The sequence below is a fragment of the Lytechinus variegatus genome, chromosome 4, assembly GCF_018143015.1.
Source record: "Lytechinus variegatus isolate NC3 chromosome 4, Lvar_3.0, whole genome shotgun sequence".
NCBI classification, from domain to species: Eukaryota; Metazoa; Echinodermata; class Echinoidea; order Temnopleuroida; family Toxopneustidae; genus Lytechinus; species Lytechinus variegatus.
The window spans coordinates 60,145,075-60,170,867 of record NC_054743.1 but is presented as its reverse complement, the minus strand read 5'-3'; the positions used below and the strand labels follow the sequence as shown (position 1 = coordinate 60,170,867).

At 38.0% G+C, this 25,793-nt stretch overlaps 2 protein-coding genes across 3 annotated transcripts; one reads left to right on the top strand and one right to left on the bottom strand.

The window, feature by feature from the left end:
- Window positions 1-1,130: 1,130 nt before the first annotated feature.
- Window positions 1,131-25,490, bottom strand: LOC121414428 (1-acyl-sn-glycerol-3-phosphate acyltransferase gamma-like). 2 transcript variants are annotated; one of them, XM_041607603.1, is made up of 9 exons: window positions 25,383-25,490; window positions 16,858-17,059; window positions 15,953-16,122; window positions 7,904-8,065; window positions 6,308-6,461; window positions 5,731-5,833; window positions 3,960-4,038; window positions 3,032-3,245; window positions 1,131-1,710 (listed from the first exon to the last, which is right to left on the bottom strand). In XM_041607603.1, the coding sequence occupies exons 2-9, from the start codon at window positions 17,033-17,035 to the stop codon at window positions 1,559-1,561; spliced, it is 1,212 nt and encodes a 403-aa protein (XP_041463537.1). In that variant the 5' UTR covers window positions 17,036-17,059; window positions 25,383-25,490; the 3' UTR covers window positions 1,131-1,558. The 2 variants fall into 2 exon arrangements, with proteins under 2 accessions (XP_041463537.1, XP_041463538.1); XM_041607604.1 differs by having other exon boundaries at window positions 25,403-25,458.
- On the top strand, window positions 18,769-19,833 carry LOC121413132 (craniofacial development protein 2-like). Its single transcript, XM_041605895.1, has one exon. The coding sequence runs from the start codon at window positions 18,769-18,771 to the stop codon at window positions 19,831-19,833; it is 1,065 nt and encodes a 354-aa protein (XP_041461829.1).
- Window positions 25,491-25,793: the final 303 nt, after the last annotated feature.

Genomic DNA, 25,793 nt, shown 5'->3' with positions numbered 1-25,793 from the left:
CACTCATGGGGTAAATTTGCACAACCATGATGGTATTTTACAAATTTTATCATTCGGTTGGCAAATTTATTCCATGAGCAGAAATAATGTCAAATGAAGAGGGATAAATCCTTCATAACTTCCTGAACTCCTTCCTCGATATCAGCCAGTTCAAGTTCTACGTTCTGCTTCTCAATCTCTTCTTTCTCCATCTCATACTTCCTACAAACAGCGTTCTTTCTCTTATGCAGCTTCATTTCTTAGGAACAATCTCCCCCTACAAATTCACAATGCTAACAGTGTTAATACATTTAAAGTTATGCTTAAAACTCATCTTTTTAAATCTTGAATTGATCATATCATACGTTTATCGGCCCATTTGATGGTATTTCTGTATTCATGATCTGGTGAGAAAGTTGTAAATCGTAATATTAGTTTTGATATATTTTGTTGTGCAAAGTATTTCTATTTCCTTTATACTTCATTTTCCTCTCTCTTAACCGCTTAGAGGCAAATTTGCGATTTTGCGGTATATAAAATTGTTATTATTACTATTATTAAATCCGACAAATTTCTTTGTATGCATACGTTGACCAGTAAAAGAACCTTGAATCAACATCCAGCATCATACCCTGTATGTCGAGCTTTGGTCAGGTTAAAGGAAAATCAAAGAATAAGATCAAAGCAAGTTTGAGGAAAATCAGACAAAAAATGAGAAAGTTAAGATCATTTTAATATTGCAAACACTAATGCTAAGGAGATCCTTCTATTAGCAATGCAACAAATATTTGTGACGTCTCATGTGAACAAATTTCCCATTGATGGACTACACAATACCAAGAAAACCTCTATTTTGCTCTAAGAGCGATACAAACTCTTTGTCCATAATGTATTTTTTTTAAATCTGTATTTATACATGTCCTCCTATAGAAAATATGCATGATCTTCTGAAAGATGTGATGAAAGAGGGAGTTCAAGTGAATATACAGATAAAAAATGGGGAGAGTTGTTCACATGTGACATCATACATCTTTGTCGCATTGCCAATAGGAAGATCTACATTACAATAATGAACAAAACTTCAAATGCTTATAACACTTTCTTATCATTCATTCAATTTTACCCAAACTTTTGTTTATCTGTTTCTTTGATTTTCTTTTTTCGCACAAGCTATCTTGTTACAAGGGCTTCACTTTCCTTTAAGTGATATGAAGCCATTCTCATTCTGTCTTTTACATAGCTGTTCATATTGAATCTTAACTAGTTAAGAAGATTCAGATGATTTCATGATTTCCTGACTTGACAGACACTGAGAATATAAAAACAAGAACATGGCTAAGATCTTTCAATTAAAAGTTAATTCTATAAATAAGTACATATGCACGAGTGCAAATTTATCATGATAAAGTGCTCTCATTCAGTACCATAAAAAACAAATCAGGAAGTGCACAGTACATATGTGGCTTTGAATATAATTTGCATAAACTATAATTTCATCAGATAGAGCCGAGCTGTGTAAATCTACTTTTATTTGCACAAAAACAGTATAGTACTTAATCAGGAATCTTTCTTATCCCCATTAGACAATGGTATCTGGTCGCCATTTGATGTGACCCCTGACCCTGTGTCGATTGACCTCTAACCTTCTGCTCTTCGTTTCCTTACTGCTCCCATATGTTGATCCTTTCGTCACATCAGTCACTCTCATCATGGACTTGGAAAATCTGAATACTGCAATGACACGGAACAAGGCAATAGACTCTGTAACATTTGACCTTGTCTGGCCATAAGTAAATCAACCCTAATAGATGAAATTTGGAAAACAGTGATTCTGGCTTAGGTATCAAACTGAAGACCAGGGGCCCGTCTTACAAAGAGTTGCGATTGATCCGATCAATCGCAACTATTGATGGCCAGCAAAGTCAACATCTATTATACAAGTTTGCTCAAAATATTTTTTACCTTTGATTTATATTCATTATTCCATGTTTTCTTGAAAACTCACTGTGCTTCTCTTTGTTTACCTAGGACATTGTGCAATTTCCTGTATAAAAAAATATGACACCGATGGATTTCCAAAGATCTACGATTGATTAGATCAATTATAACTGTTTGTAAGACAGGGCCCAGGGGTGGTATTCTGAATATTGTCATGACTTTTCTTGTAACTCAGCAAGATAACAGCTCGCTAAAATTCTCCTTAAGTCGGTATTGTGAAAATTGTCTCATCTCTGTAAGGACGTCCGTTATTTTAGCCCTGACTTGCCTAATATTTTATCATCAATAAATCATTAAACTTTTCATATGTTTCGGTCAACCAAAAGAAGCGTCCCTTCTAAAAACAATTAAGTGCATTGTTGACAAATGGCATAATACACATGGCTTTCCTCAGAGTCGTATTTTCTCTGCAAAGATTCATCATCTCGAATGCCAATTTTCAATTGCTGAAAAGCCTACTAATTTGTCGTTATAACGTCTTTGGAATGTCCCCTTTTTGTAAAACATGTTCTTGCGGGATGCAGCAAGAAATTATTATTGTTGACCCAAAAATATCAAATTCAAGATTAAGTTACAATAGCCCCCTACCTCTTGTAAATTTTCTTGTATTTTGCAAGGAAGTTAACAGAACAAAAAGATAAGAGAATTATCAGAATACTTTTAATCTTGATATGTTATCTTGCATACAGAGATATATGCGCCGTGATTAACTTTACACATCATTCTTACTCTGACGTCATAAGCGCTTAGTGAAAGTTACAAGAAAAGATAAGAGTTTTCAGAACATGGATTTAATCATATTTCCATAAAGATACAAGAATATTTCTCTTCAGACAATTTTCCGAATATGGCCCCTGCCCTGGGCCCCGTAACACAAAGGTCAGCGATTAGTTGCCAAATGAAGCGGCCTATCAGGATCCTCATTACATGCACATTTTGGTCAGTAGACTGACTAGGAACCAATTAGAATTGCTCTTTCAAATTAGCGATTAATCACTAACCTTTGTGTTACAGAGCCTTAAAATTGATCTAAAGAACTCTGTGTTATACTCACCAGCGTAACAGGCTCCACAGATCGTGACGATCAGCACAGCTGATCCAGAGAAGAGCATGGCGAAGGAATAGTAGATGATGGGTAGACCTACAACCAACATCCAGAGCAACATCACTACCAGAGGCAGGAAGGTGGGCGGAGGGATGCACCCTGGTCTAGTGGCATCGTAACCCTCAAACGTGTTGTTCCGAAGGAAGTAGTCGTAGGCCTCATCCTGCGAAAGGACAAATGGAATGGTAAGAACAGTTCTGAGCCCCGTCTTGCAAAGAGTTACAATTGATTCTATCAATCATAACTCTATGGAAATCCAAAGTGTTATAATCATATACAAAAAATTTGCAAAACATTCTTTGTAAACGAGGGAGAACGTACCAAATTGTCAAAAAATCAATGAATTTATGGATATACATTCATATCTAGACTTTTTTTGAACAAACATGCATTTTATGTGAAGACTTTGCTGGCTTCCCACAGTTGAGATTGATCGGATCAATCGCAACTCTTTGTGAGACTGGCACCAGGCTTCCTATTGAATGGTCCCTTCAGCAAAACGAAACTTGACAATTATTTCAGAACATTTTTCGCACGATTAATTGCATCGATTACAATGTGCAATCAATCGTGAAATCAGAAGTACGATTAATCGTTACAGGACCCATGTGAGATCATAAGGATCCAATTGAAGCCAGACACGGATTAGCAGATTTTTTTTCTTCAGAGGCTAATTTTGAGCTCAACAGCCCAAATTTCCTATATTTATTAAAGTTTACATTGGTCCCAAATGAAATTCTGGGGCTTTTTTTATTTTTCGGGGGCTCTTTAGGGCATTTCGGGGGAAGAATTAGTCTTGAGCCCCCATTTAACTATTTTCCTTGGGGATTATAACACAATGAGCTCAGACTAAGTGGCATTTTAGCATGGACCTTACCTTTTGTTTGTAAATATCATGACAATACTGTGCTGTAGCTTCTTCTGAATCAGTTGGTACTTCATCCAATGGAAGATCTCTGAAAAGGAGAAAAGTTTTATCAAAAAATTAAAGTAAAAGAATGTAGTTGTAGCAAACATTTATTTCATGCACTTAACCCACTCCACCCCACACTACCTCTACACTTCCCCTGACTCAGTTTAATATAGCTATTATCAATTCACTGTTGTCACTCATCCCCCTCACTCTGTGCCTTTTGTTCCTTTGCTTGACCGCACTAGTGTTATTGCTCTCTTTATGCTGTACTTTAATTCAACATTAAAGGTAAATGACAGTAGTTGCAGCAAACAATTATTTCATGAGAAGATTTCATGAAAAATTGTTTTAAAATCAACGTTAATTGCCACCTTATTTAGATGTAAATCTGGTACATAAACATATCCTTGTAAATTCATGAAATCTTGGCTCAGAACTGATAATTCAGATGATCACTCACACAGAGAAGAATATGTGGGACAGTGTTCTAATATTACTTCAAAAAATGCCCGATATTTGATGGAATTCAGTGTTTATTTTTCTCATTTCCAAGCAATTAAACACTTTCCTCAAGAGCCATCTATTGTCACATACTTATACATTCACATAAAAACAGTTGGGTGGTCTTTTTTCGAGATTCTGTTGGAGCTCAATTAGAGATCATCACCACAACTGGTATTTAATCCTATAATCTTATCATCCACACTCACAACCTATATGGAGTAGTGACTCATAAAGCAGTCAGTGTATGCCTCCACCATTGCCAAACAGAGAATACATTACACACCTCAGTGGGTACTGTTCCCACTTCAATAGTGTGGACTTCTCTTTCCACCGAGTATTAAAATCATGTTATTCAGTGCATTCTTTACGAGATGTGGTGATACTCAAGGGAACTTGAGGAGGTAATATCTGAAATAAGGAATAAACAATTTGTGAAAAGGCAGATTTTGGGTGCGTTTCATGAAAGAACTTGTCAGACATTTTGGCAGACAATCTATTTCATCTGACAGTTAGCACAGCAACAGTTGGTCCCTTGTGCCTCTCTGCCTCAGACAAAGAACCTTCTACTACTCATAAGCAGAATGTAATTACAAACTGGTATATTCATTTTGCATCAAGTCTGCATGACAGTCTATGATCAAATTACACAATGATAATTGCAGTACTCAACGGAAAATGACGAAAAAAGATACAATGACCTTATTCCTATGAAAAAAATCTGTTTAACTACTCCCCCCATTGTGAACAGGTGTGGATCATATGACATATGACGGAGGGGGTTCTCCATTGCGAAATCACACATATTACGCATATAAGAATGGTATAATTATGGTCGTGCTCTGAAGTTACCCAGTATTTGATCTTGATGTATGATAGCGCTGAAGATGAAATTTTTTAACAAAGAATTCAGACGGTAGAAATTCATGAAATTACATCATCTTTTATTCTCTACAACTCCAAAATCAGAGATCTAAAACGGAAATATGCATTAACAAAGAAAACAGTCAAGCCCGCATCATGTTGCAGGCACAGATCCTGATTAAAACTTCATCAATAAGTGGGTCTTCATCTGAGACTAGCACAAATAAAATTGGCTGTTATAAAGAACGAGAGGAAGCTTTGATGGACAAGGCATTGGCAGGGACCTCAGACTGCATATTCAGACCACTAAATACGGGTAAAGGGTTAGCCAAGTCACCCTAGTGAACTAGAAATTCTAAGTAAGTCTCACCTGACATAGAAATGAAAGTCAAACTTTTTTCCACAGATAAGATCATAGATGGAGGGTTGTTTATTATCTTGGTAGGCTATTGTAACATCAAATATCACAGGAACTGTCAAAAGAAGATACGAAGTGTACAATGTTCGATTTAGGGCTAGTCATAACAATTTTTGTTTTGACCAGTTACTGCTGGTCAGTTCTCGCCAACTGGTGGACCAGTCAAATAAAGGAAAATGCATATGAAACTCATCCTCAAGCACTTTAAGACCTTTATTTATTTTTTAATCTAGATCTATGTACAGTATATCAAAACTTGCACATGACACTCTATTTCAAACATGCAGGACTTGGAATTTTCTTGCCTGAATCTTTCTCCCCTACCCACATATATTATACTTCCATTGCAAAGGTAGCCAATTTTTGCGATTGGCCACTTTGAAATCTTATAACTTTCTTCTTTCACATCCACTATTGTCTCATTTATTTTCTTCTTTTTATACAAATCAACGTTTGGCTGAGGTGAACTTGTCCTAAAAGGACCCCCATTGTGAATTATACAATGTTTAAAGGGTGTCTCTCTACTGACCTTTGCCTTTGAAGGCCTCTATACACAGGTTGAAACCTTTTGTCCTTGGAACAAGATGGTGCTTCAGACATGGTAGTCCATTCTCCCGAGCAAATGCTTGACTCTTCTCGTACTTCTCTTTGGTATAACGTGTGCCTTCGCAAAATATCAGTGTCTGCATTGGATGAAAATTGCCAAAGCAACAGCATAAATATCAGCAATAATAATAATAACAATACATAACATTTATATAGATAATAAACAGCAATAAAGATGACAACTGTTTTTTGAAATTTTGTAATTATTTTGGTTCTTCCTTGAAGGTCAAGTCCACCTCAGAAAAATGTTGATTTGAATCAATGGAGAAAAATCAGACAAGCACAATGCTGAAGATTTCATCAAAATCAGATGTAAAATAAGAAAGTTATGACATTTCAAAGTTTCGCTTATTTTCAACAAAATAGTTATATGAATGAGCCAGTTACATCCAAATGAGAGTCAATGATGTCACTCACTATTTCTTTTGTTTTTTATTGTTTGAATTATACAATATTTCAATTTTTACGAATTTGACGATTAGGACCTCCTTGCCTGAAGCACAAAATGTTAAAATAATGGAATTCCATTTGTTCAGGGAGGATTGAAACTTCATTTCACGTTGACAATGACGAGAAAATGAAAATATTTCACATTTCATATAATAAATTACAAAAGAAATAGTGAGTGAGTGATGTCATCAACTCTCTCATTTGGATGTTACTGGCTCATTTATTTTTTCAAAATAAGTGAAACTTTAAAATGCCATAACTTTCTTATTTTACATCCGATTTGATGATTTTTTTCTCTTTTTATTCAAATCAAGTTTTTGTTGGGGTGGACTTCTCCTTTGAGGAATACAATTTTAACTTAAAATTTAGTTCATTGGTATGGATCCAGGCCTCCAAAGAAAACAAAAACAATAACTGAACATAACATCATACTAACAGGGCCAAAAGAAACCATAGAATTAAAAAATTTGAAAAAGCAAGAAGAAAATAAACAATACTGATACAAGATTACCATTACACCTATTGCCAAAATATGTCATAACATATAAATAACTATTTTAAAAACAATAAAGAATTACAATGTTAGTAGAGATACAGATACATGCATAAGCCATCTGGTTAAAAATATTTTTTTAAATGCAACCAAAGACCAATAATTGTATACTTTTCTGCTGCTACAACAACATAATGAGAGAAATTCAAAGCAGTTTCATAACTGAATAAGAAATTCCCCTACTGCGGTTCTAAGGCAATTTTCACAACTTTGCCCATCTAAAGATCTGTTGTGAAGGCTACAACACTATAACATCCATTATTAAAGTTGAAGTTGCCATAAAAGAATGATGGTCAACTCTTTTTTAATGGGTAGCCTGCAAGCTTCATACATGTAGAGAATAATTTTGCTTTACAAATTTGAATAGCATTTTTGGTCACGAGAAAAGTGCTCAACTATAAATGTACAGTCCTTTGTAAAAATAGGTTATACAAAAGACTTCATGCATAGCAGTCTTTCAAAAATGTGGAGCAACTTACAATGCCAGGAATATTATTCCCTGGAATGGTATCTTACCACAGTGGGAAAGTCATAAGTTGTAACGTTCTCAAGTTGTTTCATTAGACTGGTCTTGTCTTTGGCGTAGTTCCTGTTGACGAATAGCTGTTCGGTCAACCAGAATGACCATCCATAAAAGGGAACGTATTTGATCTCCTGCTTCATCAGACACTTGGCTCCCTGTGAAAAAAAAAGGATCAAAGCAGTATTAAATAAAGGACACTACATAAACATATCATAATAAAGGTGTTATGCAGGGCTCAACATTAGCAGTGGCCCGGGGCAACCAAAGATGAGAGTTGGGCCACAAAATTCTGTAAAAGCCAACACTTGGTTGCCCGGTTGGGCTACCAAAGTTAGATAAATTCTGTTGTTTTCTATTGTTTTAGGGCCACTAAATTTGCTTTACGGACCATCGAAAATATGAAATTTATGATTTCGGTGGACTGATCAGGCCACCAAGAAAAAAAAAGTTCAGTGTGGAGCCTTGTGTTATGGATGAGTTGATACACTGTAGGTGACAGGACTACGAACCATGAGGTCCGGGGTTTGAATCCCACCGCAGTACTCTCATACTTTTGCAGGTGTTTATATTTTACATTTTCCAATCAGGTGTAGTAAACGAGTACCCTGTATCAAATTCTTTGAAAGCTTGAGCCCCAAGCAGGATAGCCGTACTAAGGCCAGGGTAATAATTACAATACCATGTAAAGCAGGGGCAAGTGGGAGAAATGAAGTGGGTATCCTGGGTGAAGTAAGACATTATTATTATTATTATTATCATAACTGCACTGGGGTTGTTACAAGCACCTGTAATGCAAGCAACATAGGGGAACCTGCAAATTGATGTAAAGGTTTGAGCCCTGAACATGTCTTTTGGATGGTGACATCCAAGGTCGGTGACACAACATATTCTCCTAAGACATATTTGCTGCAGTCTTAATATATCAGAAGGCGTAGAGTTAGTGTTAGGAATGTGATAGAGTTTTTTATTCATAAAAAATTAAAGATAAGGAGTAAGCTGTATCTATTTTTGGAGGTTTGATTTTATGCTTGACTTAAAGTACAGATTTTCATCGGAGCAATTGTCGCCGGAGCAAATGTCATGGAGCCCCAAGGTCGATCCCAGGCATAAATATTCATATCTGGGCCCCCATCTTACTAAAAGTTGTGATTGATCTGATTAACCGATGGCGAGCAACGTTAACATCTAAAATTTTGTTCAAAATATTTCTAGATATGATGTATAATCACACATTCATCATTCTCTTGAAGATTCAGTGTGATTATCTTTGTTTACTGGGAGATTAGGGTATGGGTGGATTTCCATACAGTTGAGATTATTTGGATCAATCATAACTCTTTGTAAGACACATCTGTAAATACACATCTGTAAATATTCAATTACAGACATCCAATGGGATAACAAAAGGTGTATTCTTTTCATATTTGTGATCGATCTAATCAATAACAACTCTTTGTGAGACAGGGCCCAGAAGTCACATGCCTAATATCTTGCTTCATCAGATTTTTACCACCCTTTCAACTACATAACGGGGTGTAATTCGAACTAAAACTATATAATCTCAGTCGGGCAGTTTTTTTTTTTTTTGGGGGGGTCTAATCTTTCATATTGAGGTAGTGGCAAAAAGAGAGTATATATTTCAGTGTGGAACACTCAAATATGTGACTGTGTATATGTAAAGCCCGTCTTTTTTGCCACTAAAGATTGTCCCCATTTGAAAGAAAAAAACACGCAGATGAAGGCCACTTGTCTGCAGTTGCTACTTTTTCCCTTTTTATTGGCCTTAATAGATGGGGATGTCTGTATCTGAACATGATAAAGAAAATCAAAGGCATACTGTACATACACAATGGTATACAAAGATCACGGGTACATGTATACTATCAACATTTATCAACCATGACTCATGCCTTGGTCAATATTTGGGGGATTAATGGAAGATAATGCAGTCTACCCTTGGTCTTTTCTTAGAAGATTGTAGCTGACGTTAGCAGCGAGTCTAGCAAGGTTAGACACAACACATATTAGGGGGAAAATAGTCAGACTCTCAAACCTAATGGCCCGTATTCTGATGTCAGGTTTAACTTAGACCATGGTCTTTAAATAAACTCTATGCTAAAATTATGGGAAGCCAAACATGTCAAAATTTGTAATAAATCGTAAGTTTCTTTTATTTACTGTGCTGCTTCCTAATTCATCGATGGTGAAGACAATCGTCTATTTATAATTCCTAGATAATTATGAATGATTTAAGAGCCAAATGAGCTGAATTAAGATATCTCTACTGTTAAAAATTTATGTAGCAATTGGCTATCCATACTTAAGGCACAACTTTAAACCTGAGTTTAAGTTAAATCTGACTTCAGAATACAGGGCCAATGTGTCTAATTTGACTTGATCTGCGCCTATCTGACAAACAGATGATTGATAAAAAATCATAATAATCCGCTTTTATACATCGAAATGATGTCTCTAATCACTTCAGAGATATACATGTACTAGTACGCCAGGCTATTTTGAAAACGCATAGCCCGGGGGGGGGCTATTTATTAGACCCCCTCAGATATCGGCCGTTTATCGACTGATTGCGACCAAATTTGGTGTGTGGGTGTCTCATCATGTATTTTACAAGAATGCGTTGTCAAATTTGTGATATTTATTATCATTTTTTATTTATCTAATTAATTATGCAAATATTCAAATTTTTTCAAGGAATTTTCACTTTTTTGTAGTTCCCCCCCCCCCATCTTTTGATAAAATGCAATGGAATCAAGCATGTTAGTAGCCAGTCATGTAATCTAAAAGACAGCTCACTCAACTGTATTGAAATTGTATAATTATTAGATTATAATAGTAATTAATTATGCTAATTTTTATCGAAATTCTGAATTTCACATATTGATTACCACGTCTGGGCATAAATTTTTTTTTCTAGTTGTGTACTGAAGAAAGGTGATATTTACTTTATATTTTTACATTATATCATCAAAAAGTGAAAATACTTATGCAAATTAGAGATAAATGAATATTCTTCTGACAACACTTCTTGTACAACCCATACATTGTACACACAAAAGTCGATGGAAATTGCCATTTTCGGTGACATTGGTCATGGATATGTGCTATATCTCCACAAGTGTACCCCCGATTTTCTTATTTTTTTGCATTTAGAAATTAATTATCACGAAAAATGTCGAGGGGGGGACCTTTTAGGCACCCCCCGGGCTATATAGGGTTAAGCAAACAACAGGTCTCTCTCAATATTATATTGCCTGCTGAGTTCCTGAAACAATGACTCGTAAACAGCGAAGTGATGACCTTTGAAGTAAATCAAATCTGGCAAGCACTATCGGTACCTTGACATTCACTGACTCTCAATATCACAATAAACACACAGGTTCCGTAAACAAAAATTATTACAGTTTATTTTTTTTTATAGTGAAATAGAGAGTAAATGAACACCAAATGCTACTATTTCTAAATTTTCCCTACGTTTTACCGTTGCTTGAGTTTGCTTTTTATCTTGATTGGATGGATGTGGGGGTATCCAAACACATTGTGAATGCAAACTCATTGTGTTAATTGCCACGCACGACTTGAGTTGCAGATCTCATAGTCATTGAATGGACAAACGAATAAAGTCTGATCAACTCGACCCTCTATTAGCTGAATAACAATGATAAACAATAATATGTCCATTTATATAGCGCAGCTACTATCAGGCCTGTGAGTGGGGTTTCAAAAAAATAGCGGAAAAATCTGAAAATTTACCTTATTATTTACTATCGCTAAGCCGCTGCATTTGCCCATCACGATTCACAGTGTATTAGACCAAAAGCTTCAGTCTCTGTAGTTTGGTTGTTCCGCTGAACTGCGTTGGCTCACTCACCAATACATAGACCGAAGAACATGGAGGTCCGTACGTACAGACAACGTATTTTAGCAGTAACGTTAGATCTAACAGTGGAAACCCGATTTTCCGATCGTTTTTTGTACATAAAATGTCACATTATGAAAAAAAATCACATCCATATTTACGAAAAAATGCTCCAAATTCAGAAATATCGTACCTTAGACCGCAGTTACCGCTAATTCCTTTGAAATAATGATCGAAACATCGTCATCTTCGATCCTTTCGTTGGTCAACGTAAGTTGCCATCTTGGATGACGTCATCATCCTTACAGACGTATTTACCAGTCACAAAATATCGCGATTTGAGCCGCTGCTTTGCGTTTGTATGCAAACAACGGCAACAGTGCACGGTGTGATCCGCAGCAGTTTCATAGAGTTACATATAGTGTATACTAAAAATTCGAAACTTCGCGAAGGCAAAATACAAGGCCCCGTAACGTGTATATTCACAACACACACATTCTGCTCACATCCATTTACCTAGACTTGTTTTCCAGCCGTTTTGGATAAAATAGCGGAATTTTAAGAAACAAGTGGAATGCCTCTGGCCGTCTCACCTGCATCACGCGGTTCAATATAGCAGCAGTGCTGACTTTGAATACTACTCTAACTCGCACAAGATGTTCAGTGATACATGGTTACTCTTATGTCCACTTTTTATGAACTAGACCAATAAACTTACAGAGATATGATGGTTATTCAACAAAAAACCCCAACATGGCCAAAGTTCATTGACCTTACATGACCTTTGACCTTGATCATGTGACCTGAAACTCGAACAGGATGTTCAGTGATACTTGATTACTCTTATGTATAGGCCGTTTTGAAAGTCCATTTTTGATGCACGTGTACACGTAAACACTGTGAGAGCGAGTTCTGTTTTCATGTCGACACGGACCCGCATCAACATGTCATAAAAAAGGGTATATATAGCCTAAGTCACGGTTTTAAAGCTTACCTGATAAGTTTGAAGTTACAATCCACAAAAATTGGTGCAAATTAAAAGTTTACTCGGCTTAGCAGCGCATTGAATTAATAAAGAATGCAAAACAAAATCAGTGCAGGGCCCGAGCTAGCGCCGACGCTCGTTGGATGCGCATTTTGTATACTGTACCGTACATGCATGCACAGATCGCTGCAGAATAAGTGTAACTGAAATTATCGATTGATTTTCATTATTATGTTGCCAATTTGAAGAGCGTTTGTAGGCTTGTAGCACATGCATGCGAGCGTATAACACGTAAGTTGAAGCGATGATCGCTATCGCAATTGGTGATTCTCAAATTGACTCTGAGTGTGATTGAGCAACGCTTTCGAGCTTTCGAGACCGGAGCAGACCCATTTTGTGGTACAAAAACGTGAGTCTCCAGAAAGAATGTGGATTAAATTGGCGATTTTGGAAGTGAACTCACTCTGGATTAATTGAAATATATTGACATATTAGTATTTAATACATGTGCAGTGTCTGAGAACTAACATTTAATGTGAGGCTGTGAGCTTGTTCAATGACTTTGTAGCCCCATGCAAGCTTTATGCAGATGCTACCGTGTACACGGTGATGGAATTTAGTACACGTGCACTGACTTGACCGTGCGTGTACACGTGTACCCGAAACGGGCCTACTATGTACAAGTTTCATGAATCAGATCCATAAACTTTCAAAGTTATGATGGTAATTCAACAGATACACCCAATTCGGCCAAAGTTCATTGACCTTTGACCTTGGTCATGTGACCTGAAACGCGCACAGGATGTTCAGTGATACTTGATTACTCTAATGTCCAAGTTTAATGAACTAGACCAATAAACTTTCAAAGTTATGATGGTAATTCAACAGATACCCCCGATTCGGCAAAAGCTCATTGACCCTAAATGACCTTTGACCTTAATCATGAGACCTGAAACTTGCACAAAATTTTCAGTGATGCTTGATTACTATTGTGTCCAAGTTTCATGAATCAGATCCATAAACTTTCAAAGTTATGATGGGAATTCAACAGATATCCCCAATTCGGCCAAAGTTCATTGACCCTAAATGACCTTTGACCTTGGTCATGTGACGTGAAACTCATGTAGGATATTAAGTGATACTTGATTAACCTAATGTCCAAGTTTCATGAACTAGGTCCATATATTTTCTAAGTTATGATGACATTTCAAAAACTTAACCTCAGGTTAAGATTTCGATGTTGATTCCTCCAACATGGTCTAAGTTCATTGACCCTAAATGACCTTTGACCTTGGTCATGTGACATGAAACTCTAATAGGATGTTCAGTAATACTTGATTAACCTTATGGCCAAGTTTTATTAACTAGGTCCATATACTTTCTAAGTTATGACGTCATTTCAAAAACTTAACCTCAGGTTAAGATTTGATGTTGACGCCGCCGCCGGAAAAGCGGCGCCTATAGTCTCACTTTGCTTCGCAGGTGAGACAAAAACGGAAATGGAACACAGAAAAAAAGCAGAAATTGAAATCGGTCTTAAAAATGAAAATAGCGGATTTCCGCTAGATAGCGGAGATTTCACAGGCCTGTACTATGTGCATATACTCAACTGAGCTTTGATACTTGGTATCATATTTCCCCGGCTGTAGCTAAGCCGCCATATTAATAGGCACTGAAGCATTCAAGGAATAAATCCTACCGGGTACTCATTCACCTCAAAAGGGTCAAGTGAAGTACAATGTGTATAAATATCTTGCCGGAGGAAATTACTCCATGGCTGGGATTCGAACCCATGACCCTCTGTTTCCAGAGGCTAATCCACTGGGCCACAACACTCCAATTGAAAGAAAATTTTCAGAATAGATTAAACAGCACATGTGTTAATTGTTTCCTTCTTTGTACGTGGGACACATTAACAATGGGCATATGTGGGCGTTGTGTGCAAAGAATCCATAATTTGATCAGCTAAGTATAATAAAGGAGCAAAACCAGTAGATACAGATTCAATTAAATTACAGTACTTCATAAGCAAACCCTGTGTCAACAAATTATGACACACAGAGATGCCAAGATCAAAGACCAGCTATGCGTGAGATTTTCTGTGAATCTGAGTAACATTACAGACATTGTGTACAATGTATATGGGGATAGGCTGTGATAGTTGCGTGAGACAGAGACTTGTGGGGATGAACAAGAGTCCAAAATGCTTGAGTCTCACGCATAATGCGTGAGACTTGGTAGCTCTGGACACAATCATCATGGGGGAAATTACGATGGTTCTAGGCATCATGTCAGTAGTCAAATGCATGTCTTTCCAGTAGGAATCCTGCAAGCCCTTTTTCATAATAATAAAAATATAGGATTTGTATAGCGCACATGTCAACCTTGCTAGGTGCTCAAGGCGCTCCTATATTACCCCAGCTAAACTGTAGACCGATTCTGATGCGCACAGCTTTTTGAGGAATTAATTCCTGCCGGTACTTATTTACCTCACCTTTTCGTTAGCAAGCATCGCATTTCGTATTGGGTATTACATGTAAAAGCAAGATAGTCATTACAGAAGAATGAAACCATTGGAACAAGATAGCTTGTGTGAAAACAGAAAAATCAAAGAAACAGATCAACAAAAGTTTGAGAAAAATCGGACAAATAATGAGAAAGTTATGAGCATTTGAATATTGCGATCACTATTGCTATGGAGATAGCAAATTGGCAATGCGACAAAGATGTGTGATGTCACTGATGAACAACTCTCCCCATTACTTTAGTATATATTTCACTTGAATTGCCACTTTTATCACATATATCCATAGATCATGTGTTCTTTCTACATGAGGGCATGTAATACATATTTTTTAAGAATACATAATGGATAAAGAGTTTGTATCATCGTAAGAAAAAGCAAAAAGAGACATTTTGAGGGTATTTTATAGTCCACCAAAGGGAAAGTTGTTCATCAGTGACATCACACATCCTTGTCGCATTGCCAATGGGAGGATCTCCATAGCATTAGTGATTGCAATATTCAAATACTCATAACTTTCTCATTATTTGTCCGATTTTTCTCAAACTTTCTTTATTCTTATTCTTTGATTTTTCTGTTTCTACACACGCCTATTTGTTCCAAAGGATACATGTAGGCAACACAGACTTTTGATAAATTGCCTTTTGGGGACTTACTCTCAGCATCTTGAACCTTTCGGCTATTTGCCAGATGACCAACCAGTCCACGTCCTCCTTGTGATTAACCACCAGAAGAGAGTGGTGTGTACTGACTGTCTCCATGAGTCCTGCTCTTCCATAGAAATGAACTCTACTCCCTGACCAGTAGTCCGTCAACCATACACATTCTGAAAGAGAAGTAATAATAATAGCAATACTCAATTTTTAAAAAGGGCAAAGTACAGTTAAGTCTCTTAGCACTGTAAGAAGTTAGAATGAGAAAGAGAAAGAAAATGAAAAAAAAAAGTAATATGGAACCAACTTGTATCATTATTGGGAAAATTTTGATTTTTCTTTGGAAGACGTAACACTTTAACAGTCTTGAATAGATCAGAAGACCATTCTTTAATATTTTCAGGAAGCTTATTCTATAGTAGCTCAATGGTTGAGTCTCTAGACTTATTAAGCATAAGGTCTGGGGTTCAAATGCCACCACAGCACTTTGTCCTTTGACAAGGCATTAATCTACATCTGCCACTCTCCATCCAGATGTAGTAAATGGGTACCCAGTAGGAAGGAATTCTTAGACCTAGAATGCCTGAGTGTCCGATCAGGGTAGCTGTGCTAAAGCCGGGGTAATAGCTTGCAGCAAAAACATCTGTATTAAGTGCTCTAACTTAGAGCTACATGCATATAAATGTTGCATTAAATATTGAAAGCGAAAAGCAAAATCCCACAAAGCGCACATGACCTTGGGCAGCATTGCGCATTTAGCCAGGCTTATACGGGTATTGCACCTTCGTTTTTACTAAGCGTAATGAATAAAATTGTACTGTGGATGGTACGCTTGTTTGCCATTCAGCCTATTTCCTCGCGTAGAACAAGCTAAGTCGGCGTTGAACAATACAAGGACATCAACTTACGCAGCCACATGAGATTAATGAGGTACCCGTTGATTCTCCGATACCAGCTCTTGCTGAAGGGCCATATTACTAGGGTGAACAATTGCCCCGACGTAACAATGAGGGCGCTTATTATGTGGATACAGAAGAGCCAGATGTGAACAATCGGTGACTGCTTGACGAGCGACACGATGCCCATGTTGGTGGCAGGTTACCTCTGGAGCTGGATCAATGAAAAGAAATACACAGATCTATGAATCACTCATTAAAGGTCCCATGACACCAATTCCATCTTATTCTAGATACATATCTATTATTAGGTAGTTTTACTTAAAAAATACGAATTTGCCATCAGTTCCCGAGTACTACGAACCGGTGTTGAGTTATTCCTTGGAAAAGAACTCCAATAGTAACGCCCATTAAATTTTTTTGAAAGAGTCAACCGATCGACCTGTCAATCATTGTGATGTCATCGAAGGAAGGTTTTCCCAGCTGTGCAGCCAGACCCCTAGTTATTATACATGTTCCTCGTGTAGTTGCTGTTTTGACCGAGCTCATCCTTAACGGATTTTTAAAGATTTTTATGAGGTTTTGATCATGGCTGCAGCATAGTCATCAGCTGCAACTGATTCTTCAGACTTTGAAGATTCAGGTTCTAAATATTGATCCAGCAATTAATTTCCTTTGAATCCACACGTGCAACCACAATAGGCACTTCACGCTTCAAACGTCAACAATATTCAGCAGCTTCCTTCCCTGAAGTCACAATTATCACATGATATACGAAACCAATTCGAGCTGAATTTTCGTGGGCGGGGCGAATATGGCTCAATTATTGACCGATCACCTGCGATAATCTAGCGCCAGCTTTCGATATAAAGACATTTGTAAACATTTGATCGTCTGCTCGGTAAGAAGATGTTTAGACTACAGTTTATGCTTTGACTTTTTCCGACATTTTCACTAACTAACTATTAAAACTTGGATTTCATTAAAATTGGATATTATTTAAGAAAAGAGCACAAGACCATCAGAGTGACAAGAGAAGATAAAAGGTAAGCCGTTATTCCGTTTTTTCCTTTTGTTTAAAATTTTTGATCCAAAATATAAAATATACTCTGCCATAATTTCGAGCTTCTGGTTAAAACTATGGACCAATAGTACCATTCACTTCGGGGCATACCTTAACATTTCCTAAAAATAAGGTTTGAAACTTTGAATAGGGTCTAGACTACTCCATAAAATGTGCCTGGCAATGCATACATGTACATGTAGCATAGGCTCTACTGTGTGGGCTAGTGGCTAAAAATAGGCATTTTAAAGTCTTAATATGCTGAATTAGACTAGCTGTGGAGTGTTTGAGCCTCTTTGAGGAGCCATGGAATTGATGGAAACATGTCACATTGTCATTCATAGATAATCAGAGATAATAGGAGAGCATGTTCTGCCTGAGCGATGGATCTGAATAACCAATTCCATTGCTCAGGTTGAATGGTATTGTGGTGCGATTGGCAATCCCTGGCTGGAGCTGTGCATTGAACTTGACTGCTCGCTCATCCCCAGACACCCTCTTGTCTTTCGTTTTTGTTACCTGCTTAAAACTAAGTTTTTATCGTTTGAATTAAGATGTTTATCAAAAATAATGTCTGGCCAGTGAGGTCATGACCTCAGGAGGGGTATTAGAACCTGACTGCTACTGTGGCGTTACACTGATACACTCAGTGAGCCAGTACTGCCAGCAAACGCCAACGCCGAGCCCCAGGCAGCGGAAAATAACCTGGCCAACTCAGGTAACCTGAGAGGGTAGTGGGACCCTGATGGAGGAAATGCCATCTAAAGGCGGAGGAATCATAATTGATCAACGGCATCCACAACTCACCAACATGCAACTGTGGCCAGCATGGTGAGTCAAGGCCACACCCCCTCAAGACTATGGCAGCACAAAGAAAGAAACGGCCCTCAGTCCCCAGCAGCTCTGGATTGCCCAGCTACGGGAGCGGCTGTGGTAAGGAAGGAGCAGAGGGTGCTAAGAATCTCTGGGCTAGGACAGGCTCCTTAAAGGATGTGACCATCTGTACATATAATGTACGTTCCATTTTAGGAGACGATAGGCTATATGATCTCGAAAAAGAACTAGGCAACATCACATGGGACAAAGTCGGATTGTGTGAGGTTAGACGCCGTGGGGAACATCTACAACAACTAAAAAGTGGTCATTTGCTGTACACAAGGGGAAAGGAGGAAAGTAGCATAGGAGGGGTGGGTTTCCTTATTCACAAGACCATAGCATCCAATGTCATTAGCTACAAGAGCACTTCAGACAGAGTATCCCAGATTATCCTAAAAATCTCCAAGAAACAAACCATGAAAATCATCCAAGTATACCTTCCAACTTCTAGCCATGCGGACGAAGAGGTTGATATGGTCTATGAGGAAATTGCTAAACTACTTGATGAAGACAAAGCAAATTTTACTATAGTTATGGGAGATTTCAATGCTAAAGTTGGTAAAAGGGAAGATAATAGTGAGATGATGCTAGGTAAATTTGGAATAGGCACTAGGAATGATAGGGGAGATCGTCTACTGGAATCTGCTTCAAGCAGAGGTCTTAAGGTAATGAACTCTTTCTTCAAGAAAAAGGAACATCGAAAATGGACTTGGCAAAACCCAAATGGCACTACCAGGAACGAAATCGATTTTATTCTCACAAACAGACCGGACATCATTACAGACGTTTCCGTGCTTAATCGTTTCAATACTGGAAGTGACCACAGGCTTGTGAGAGCTAAAATGCATGTCAATTTCAAGCTAGAAAGAAGTAAACTAATAAGGAAGAAGAATGCCAGCCTAAATGTGGACAAACTTAAACAACGTAAGGATGAGTTTCAACTACAGCTAAGGAACAGATTCCAAGTGCTTCAGGATGAAGTAAACCAGGAAGATATAAATGATATCTACAATAAATTTTCTCACACTGTTCCAAACTTGTGCTCTTGAGATAGCAGGTAAAAGGGAAAATCAAACAACTGACAAGATCACAAAGGAGACACTCGATCTGATGGGAAAAAGGAGACAGATGAAGGTATCAACACAGAAGGATAGCATAGAGTATACAGAATTGTGTAAAACAATAAGAAAACGTATGAAAAGTGAAATTCGCAGCTTCAACATAAAGAAAGTCCAAGAGACCATAACAAATAATAGCAGCTATAAAGCAACCAAACGTAAACTCTCCAGTGGGAAATCACAACTGATAGTTATTAAAGGGGAGGATGGAAGTGTTATTCATGACAGAGACCAGATAATTAATCATGTGAAGATTTTCTTTCAACACTTGTACTCCAGCAAGGTCCATGTTGATGCACCAATCAGCACTCTAGATGCAGATGAGGACATAACTCCAGTAGGAGTAGATGAGGTTGCTAAAGCCTTACAAGAAATGAAGCGTGGTAAAGCACCAGGCAGCGATGAGGTGCTGGTGGATGTCCTTAAAGATGGAGGCGATGTCATCTTAGAACAGCTGGCCAAGCTGTTTACACTCTGTTTAGTAAAAACACAAACACCAGACAGCTGGAACAATGCAATCATAACCCTCATCCACAAGAAAGGAGACATAAAGGATATTAAAAACTATAGGTCAATTAGCTTACTTTCAAACACCTACAAATTATTTACAAAAGTTCTAACAAACAGAATCACTGGAACTCTAGATTTTAATCAACCGAGGGAACAAGCCGGATTCAGAAGTGGTTTCTCTACTACAGACCATCTCCACACACTAAACCAATTATTAGAGAAGACTTGCGAATACAGACAACCCTTGTGTGTGGCATTTGTAGACTTTGCACAAGCTTTTGATAGTGTAGAATTTCAGGCAGTAATAACAGCCTTACAGGTACAAGGTGTGCACCATAGCTACATTAAACTAATTCAGGAAATGTATAGCCAAGCAACTGCAACCATTCAACTGCACAAAGACAGTGATGAATTCCCCATTAACAGAGGAGTGCGACAGGGAGATACTATTTCACCCAAACTGTTCAACGCTGCACTGGAGGAAATAATACGTAAAATAGACTGGGAAAGTACAGGGCTAAACATTGATGGCGAGTGTCTCCATCACCTAAGGTTTGCCGATGATATCATTCTAATCACTGATGATGGCCTCAAGCTAGAAAATATGCTTAACGATCTCAACACTGAAAGTAACAAAGTAGGGCTGAAGATCAACATGAAAAAGACAAAAGTAATGTTCAACAAATTTGCTACGGAGCAAAGAATCATAATGGATAATTCTGAAATCGAGAGAGTAGATCATTATATCTACCTTGGGCAACATGTCAGAATGGATCATGAACAACTGGAAGAAGTTAAAAGGAGGACAAGAGCTGGATGGATCGCTTTTGGGAATTTCAATGACATTATGAAGAGCAATATGCCAATTTGCCTTAAAAGAAAAGTCTTTAATCAATGTGTTATACCGGCAATGACCTATGGTTCCGAAACCTGGTCTGTAACAAAGAAAATGGAACAGAAATTAAAAACCACTCAACACAGTATGGAACGTATAATGCTAGGGATATCAAAACGCGATAGGAAAACCATACAATGGATTAGGAACCAGACTAAAGTAATAGACATAATCAAAGCAATTAAATCAATGAAATGGAGATGGGCTGGCCACCTTGCAAGATCACATGATAATAGGTGGACCAAACGCATCACAGAATGGAGACCATGGCTAGGATCACGAAATCGGGGTAGACAGAAATTGAGATGGAGTGACGAGCTCACAAAATTCATTGGTATAAATTGGATTGCGTCAGCACAAGACAAGCACCTTTGGCACCAAATTGAGGAGGCCTTCGCCCTGCAGTGGGCTGAACATGGCTGATATGATGATGATGATCAAAAAGCATCCTTCCACCACCACCACCTTTCATTTTCAGTGTTTGTATTTTTTTTTACTTCATTTTTTCCTTTTAATATATATTAAGTTGCATTATATTTTCATCATCATCTCAAGTTTGACGTTTGAAATATGTACACTCTATGTATACATACCTGTAAATTGTACGCAATTCAGCCTTTTGGCTGCAAAGTGCAATAATTTTAATAAAACCTTTTCAATTTCAATTTCAACTTGGCTGCCAGAAAATGTGAAGATGTCATTACATTCATTTTCAACTAAAGCTAGGTCTAACAGTTACACTGTTCACTCAAAACAGAGAAAGAAAATTATTTTGAGGCCAACTCACCTTGATCTACAGTACATGATCTATTGACTTTAATTTTTTGGGGGCAGGGCACATGTCCAACGTTACTGCACAAATCGACCTAGTGCCACTGACGAACTACCAGGCGCGTAGCCAGGGGGGCGGTGGGGGCGGTCGCCCCCCCCAAAACGTCCCCAAAAAGAAAAAAAAAAGAAGGGAAAAAAGAGAGGAGAAAAGGAAAAAGGGAGGAAAGGGAAGAAAGGTAGCTTTGTGTTTTTTTCTTTTATTCTTTATTTTTTTCTCACTCAAAAGAGAAACTCCTTCACTCTTCTTGCTCTAAATTCATATATGAATTTTGCTTCCGCGCTGCGCGGTCAAATGACAATATTGAAGTTCTCCATTGTTCCCCCACCTTTTCTCTAACCCTGTTTTTCCACCTCAGCTATGTGCTTCTTGCCAGTTAAAGTTAAAATTGTATACATTAGGGCATGAATTTGAGTAAGGTTAGGCCGAAGTAAATATATGAAGTTATCTTTTTTTTTCAATTGATCGCGCAACTTCTGGTCTGGTCGGCTCCGAGCGGGTAAAATCTTTATATCAGTTTCTGCCGTCACCTCCATAAAGTCAGCTTCTCCCGCTTTTCAGCTCATTACTATAAACAATCATAATTTGGGGGCAAACAGGTTCCTAATTTTAAAAGAGGAAGGTATGGAATTCGTGTCGTATTAAATAAAAAAGTACAATATTTTTTTATCAAATTGTATTAAACTTCATGTCATTTCCCTGTATACATTCATCTCCTGTCCTGCGCCCTCAGTTTGAAATTTTGAATGACACTTAAGTTTCTTTATATTCAAAATGAAGCGCTTCAGGATAAGTCAAAAAAATTAATCATCCTTTATTATATAGATAGATAGTTTCAATAAATCACAGAAGTTTCAACTTTATGCGCACTATTTTCTTTGTAATGAAGTTCAATAATCTTAGAAAATCAATTGAATTAGAGACGATTGGGTATTAGAGATATCTACATTTGATGAAACGTCCGCCCTTTGAAATTTCAGAGTTTCATTGCTCTGCGCGGGGAGGAATATCTTCCTCTACCAATCTTCTCCTCTGTTTTGCGAGTTAAAAATATGCATTGATGCTAAATTGTTTGTAATCAAATCTGATCTTTCCAAAGAAAGTTTCAATATATCTTTGAGAATACCCTTTTCTCGGGACCCTTTTTATGGCAAGAAAAATTGATAAAACACTTTAGCTTCCGCGCTTCGCGCGGAGTTATTATCATTTTAATTTCCTCCATTGTATACCTCTTTTGTGCGTTCACAATCACTTTTGAAAACAAGGTTCAAAATCGCAATATAGTCAACCGAATTGGAGGTACTAGAGACAAGAGAAACGGCTCCTTTTCATTTTAATTTATGAAACACTAAAAGCTTCGCGCGGGAGGGGGAAACTCCCCCTCCCTGCACCCACCCCCTAGGGAGCGCGCTTCGCGCGCTCTGTAAGTGTTGGCACGCTTTGCGTGCATTTACCGCCCCCTCCAAAATTAAATCCTGGCTACGCGGTTGCGAACTACCTACCTAATGTCAGGCCTAAAAAAGTATTCTACTCAATATCTAGAACTGTTAGAGGTCTAGATCTAGCCTACATCATACTTTTGGGTCAACAACATGATTCATGAGAGTATTAGACTTTAAGATAAATGAAAGTACTTGTAGTTGCAGTAAACACTGATTTCACAAGAAAGTCTGTAAACCAGGCTTAATTGTCATTATAATTTATATCATTATGGATCTAGATCTGGTACAGTTACATAAACTGAACTTTGTGAAATACAAAAATAGTCTCTTTCTTTTCACTCCTGTGGTGGTATATTCTTCCAAGTTGATGAAACAATGATCAAAACACTAAATAAGACAAAATTAATAACACTAAAAACACTATTTAACTGTCTAAATACTCCTTGTGATCCGAGTCCCCTTCCCGTGTCGAGTTCGTCCTATTTCCCATAGGAGGGGACTTGGATAACGACTAATAGTACTCCTCGTTATCCAAGTCCCCTCCTATGGGAAATTAGACGAACTCAACACGAGAAGGGGACTCGGATCACGAGGAGTATTTAGACAGTTAAATAGTGTTTTTAGCCCGGGGGGGCCACTTACATTGACGAGTGGATACCATGCGCGACCAAAAAAACACGTAAAAAGGATGTCTTTTTCACGATAGGGCACGTTACGTACGTAACGTGATAAGGGTGTCAAAAACACAAAAATAATGAAAAAAGGTATCTATTTCACTAGGAAAATTACGTGTTTAGGGTCGATTTTGCGGGGATGATGAAACAAAAATAAAATGTTTTATAAAGGATGTCCTTTTTGCCCCAACACTACGTGTTTAGTCCGATTTGCGCGAGGTGTAGAAGGTGGGGTCGAACTAAACCAAATAAGGTAAAGCCGACGACCGAAGGACCCGTAACAATAAAACATTCCTATACTTGTTTAGGGGTTCATTTCGGGGAATATTTGCCAAGAGTATCGTTTTGTTTCCAATACTTGTTAAGAGTAGGGTTTCACACGTCAGTACTTGTTAAGGGGTGCATTTTCAGAATATGGAAATTACGTGTTTAGGGTGCTTTTCGAGACCCAATGGTCGCGCATGGTATCCACTCGTGAATGGAACTGGCCCCCCCCCCCCCCCCGGGGTTTTTAGTGTTATTAATTTTGTCTTATTTAGTGTTTTGATCATTGTTTCATCAACTTGGAAGAATATACCGCCACAGGAGTGAAAAGAAAGAAACGTGTGGTGGAACTGGAAGGAAGTCCCCGCTCCGTGAGAAGCTTCACACCGTTTCGCATCGCGAACAATAGATTTCTTTTGAAAATCTCCCAACCGTGGATCCTAATTTCTATTGAAAGATTGCTGATATTTAAGGTGTGTCTCAAGTTTGTCCCCAGTGACTTAGCTTGGATGACGATAAGGCCAAACTAACTACTGTCTAACTCTAAGGTCTGGAACCCCGACACAAACTTCGGTGTCACCACAGCACAGGCACAGCCGCGGATAGCAAAGGCCAAGCAGCGGAGGGCCTTTCGAACCGGTGGTTACGTCATGCGCCGGAACGTCGGCGTGGAAAATCGGCCCGGCTGACAAATGACATCCTGCAGTCCTGCACATTCATATTAATTCTTCAGGCATGTGCTGCTGAAACTTAAACTAAAATCTAAACAACCCAACCCAAGCACCTTATCCCAACCAAGCATAATTCATATTCGAATTTAACAACAACAATCATAAACAGATGACATATCTCGAGAATCTATTTACCTCGGTAATGAACCAGTTACTGAGTTAGCAGCATGGGAACACCAAAATGAACGCGTGGGGCCGGGGCGCATATACCGCGCGGATGCGTGATGTGGGATCGGATGGATCGGATCGATATAGCGATCGGCAAATTTCGGAATTCGGGAGATCGAGAGATGCTGTGGGCGTGGCCGAGTGGTCGAGTACAGTCACTGTGTTCCAAGGCTAGCGGGGATAATAAAGTCCAAGGTTCGATCAAGGCCTGGCCATGACAGCCATGGCATATATGCCCGTCATCAAGCCGTCTGATAAACATTTATACAATTTTCTTCTTTATTCTTTCTTTTCACATATCAAAGGGATGGTCTAGGCTGGAAATATTTATATCTCAATAAATAAAACAACATGCTGAAAATTTGATCAATAAACTCG

What these genes read in the sequence shown, in the direction of transcription:
- LOC121414428 (XM_041607603.1), bottom strand. Translation starts at nt 17,035, where the DNA reads ATGGGCATCGTGTCGCTCGTCAAGCAGTCACCGATTGTTCACATCTGG. An exon ending in CTTATGACTTTCCCACTGTG is followed by an intron (nt 6,462 to 7,903) that starts GTAAGATACCAT and finishes CATCCAATGCAG; the next exon opens with ACACTGATATTTTGCGAAGG. An exon ending in ATGATATTTACAAACAAAAG is followed by an intron (nt 3,246 to 3,959) that starts GTAAGGTCCATG and finishes GTCCTTTCGCAG; the next exon opens with GATGAGGCCTACGACTACTT.
- LOC121413132 (XM_041605895.1), top strand. Translation starts at nt 18,769, where the DNA reads ATGGCAGCACAAAGAAAGAAACGGCCCTCAGTCCCCAGCAGCTCTGGA.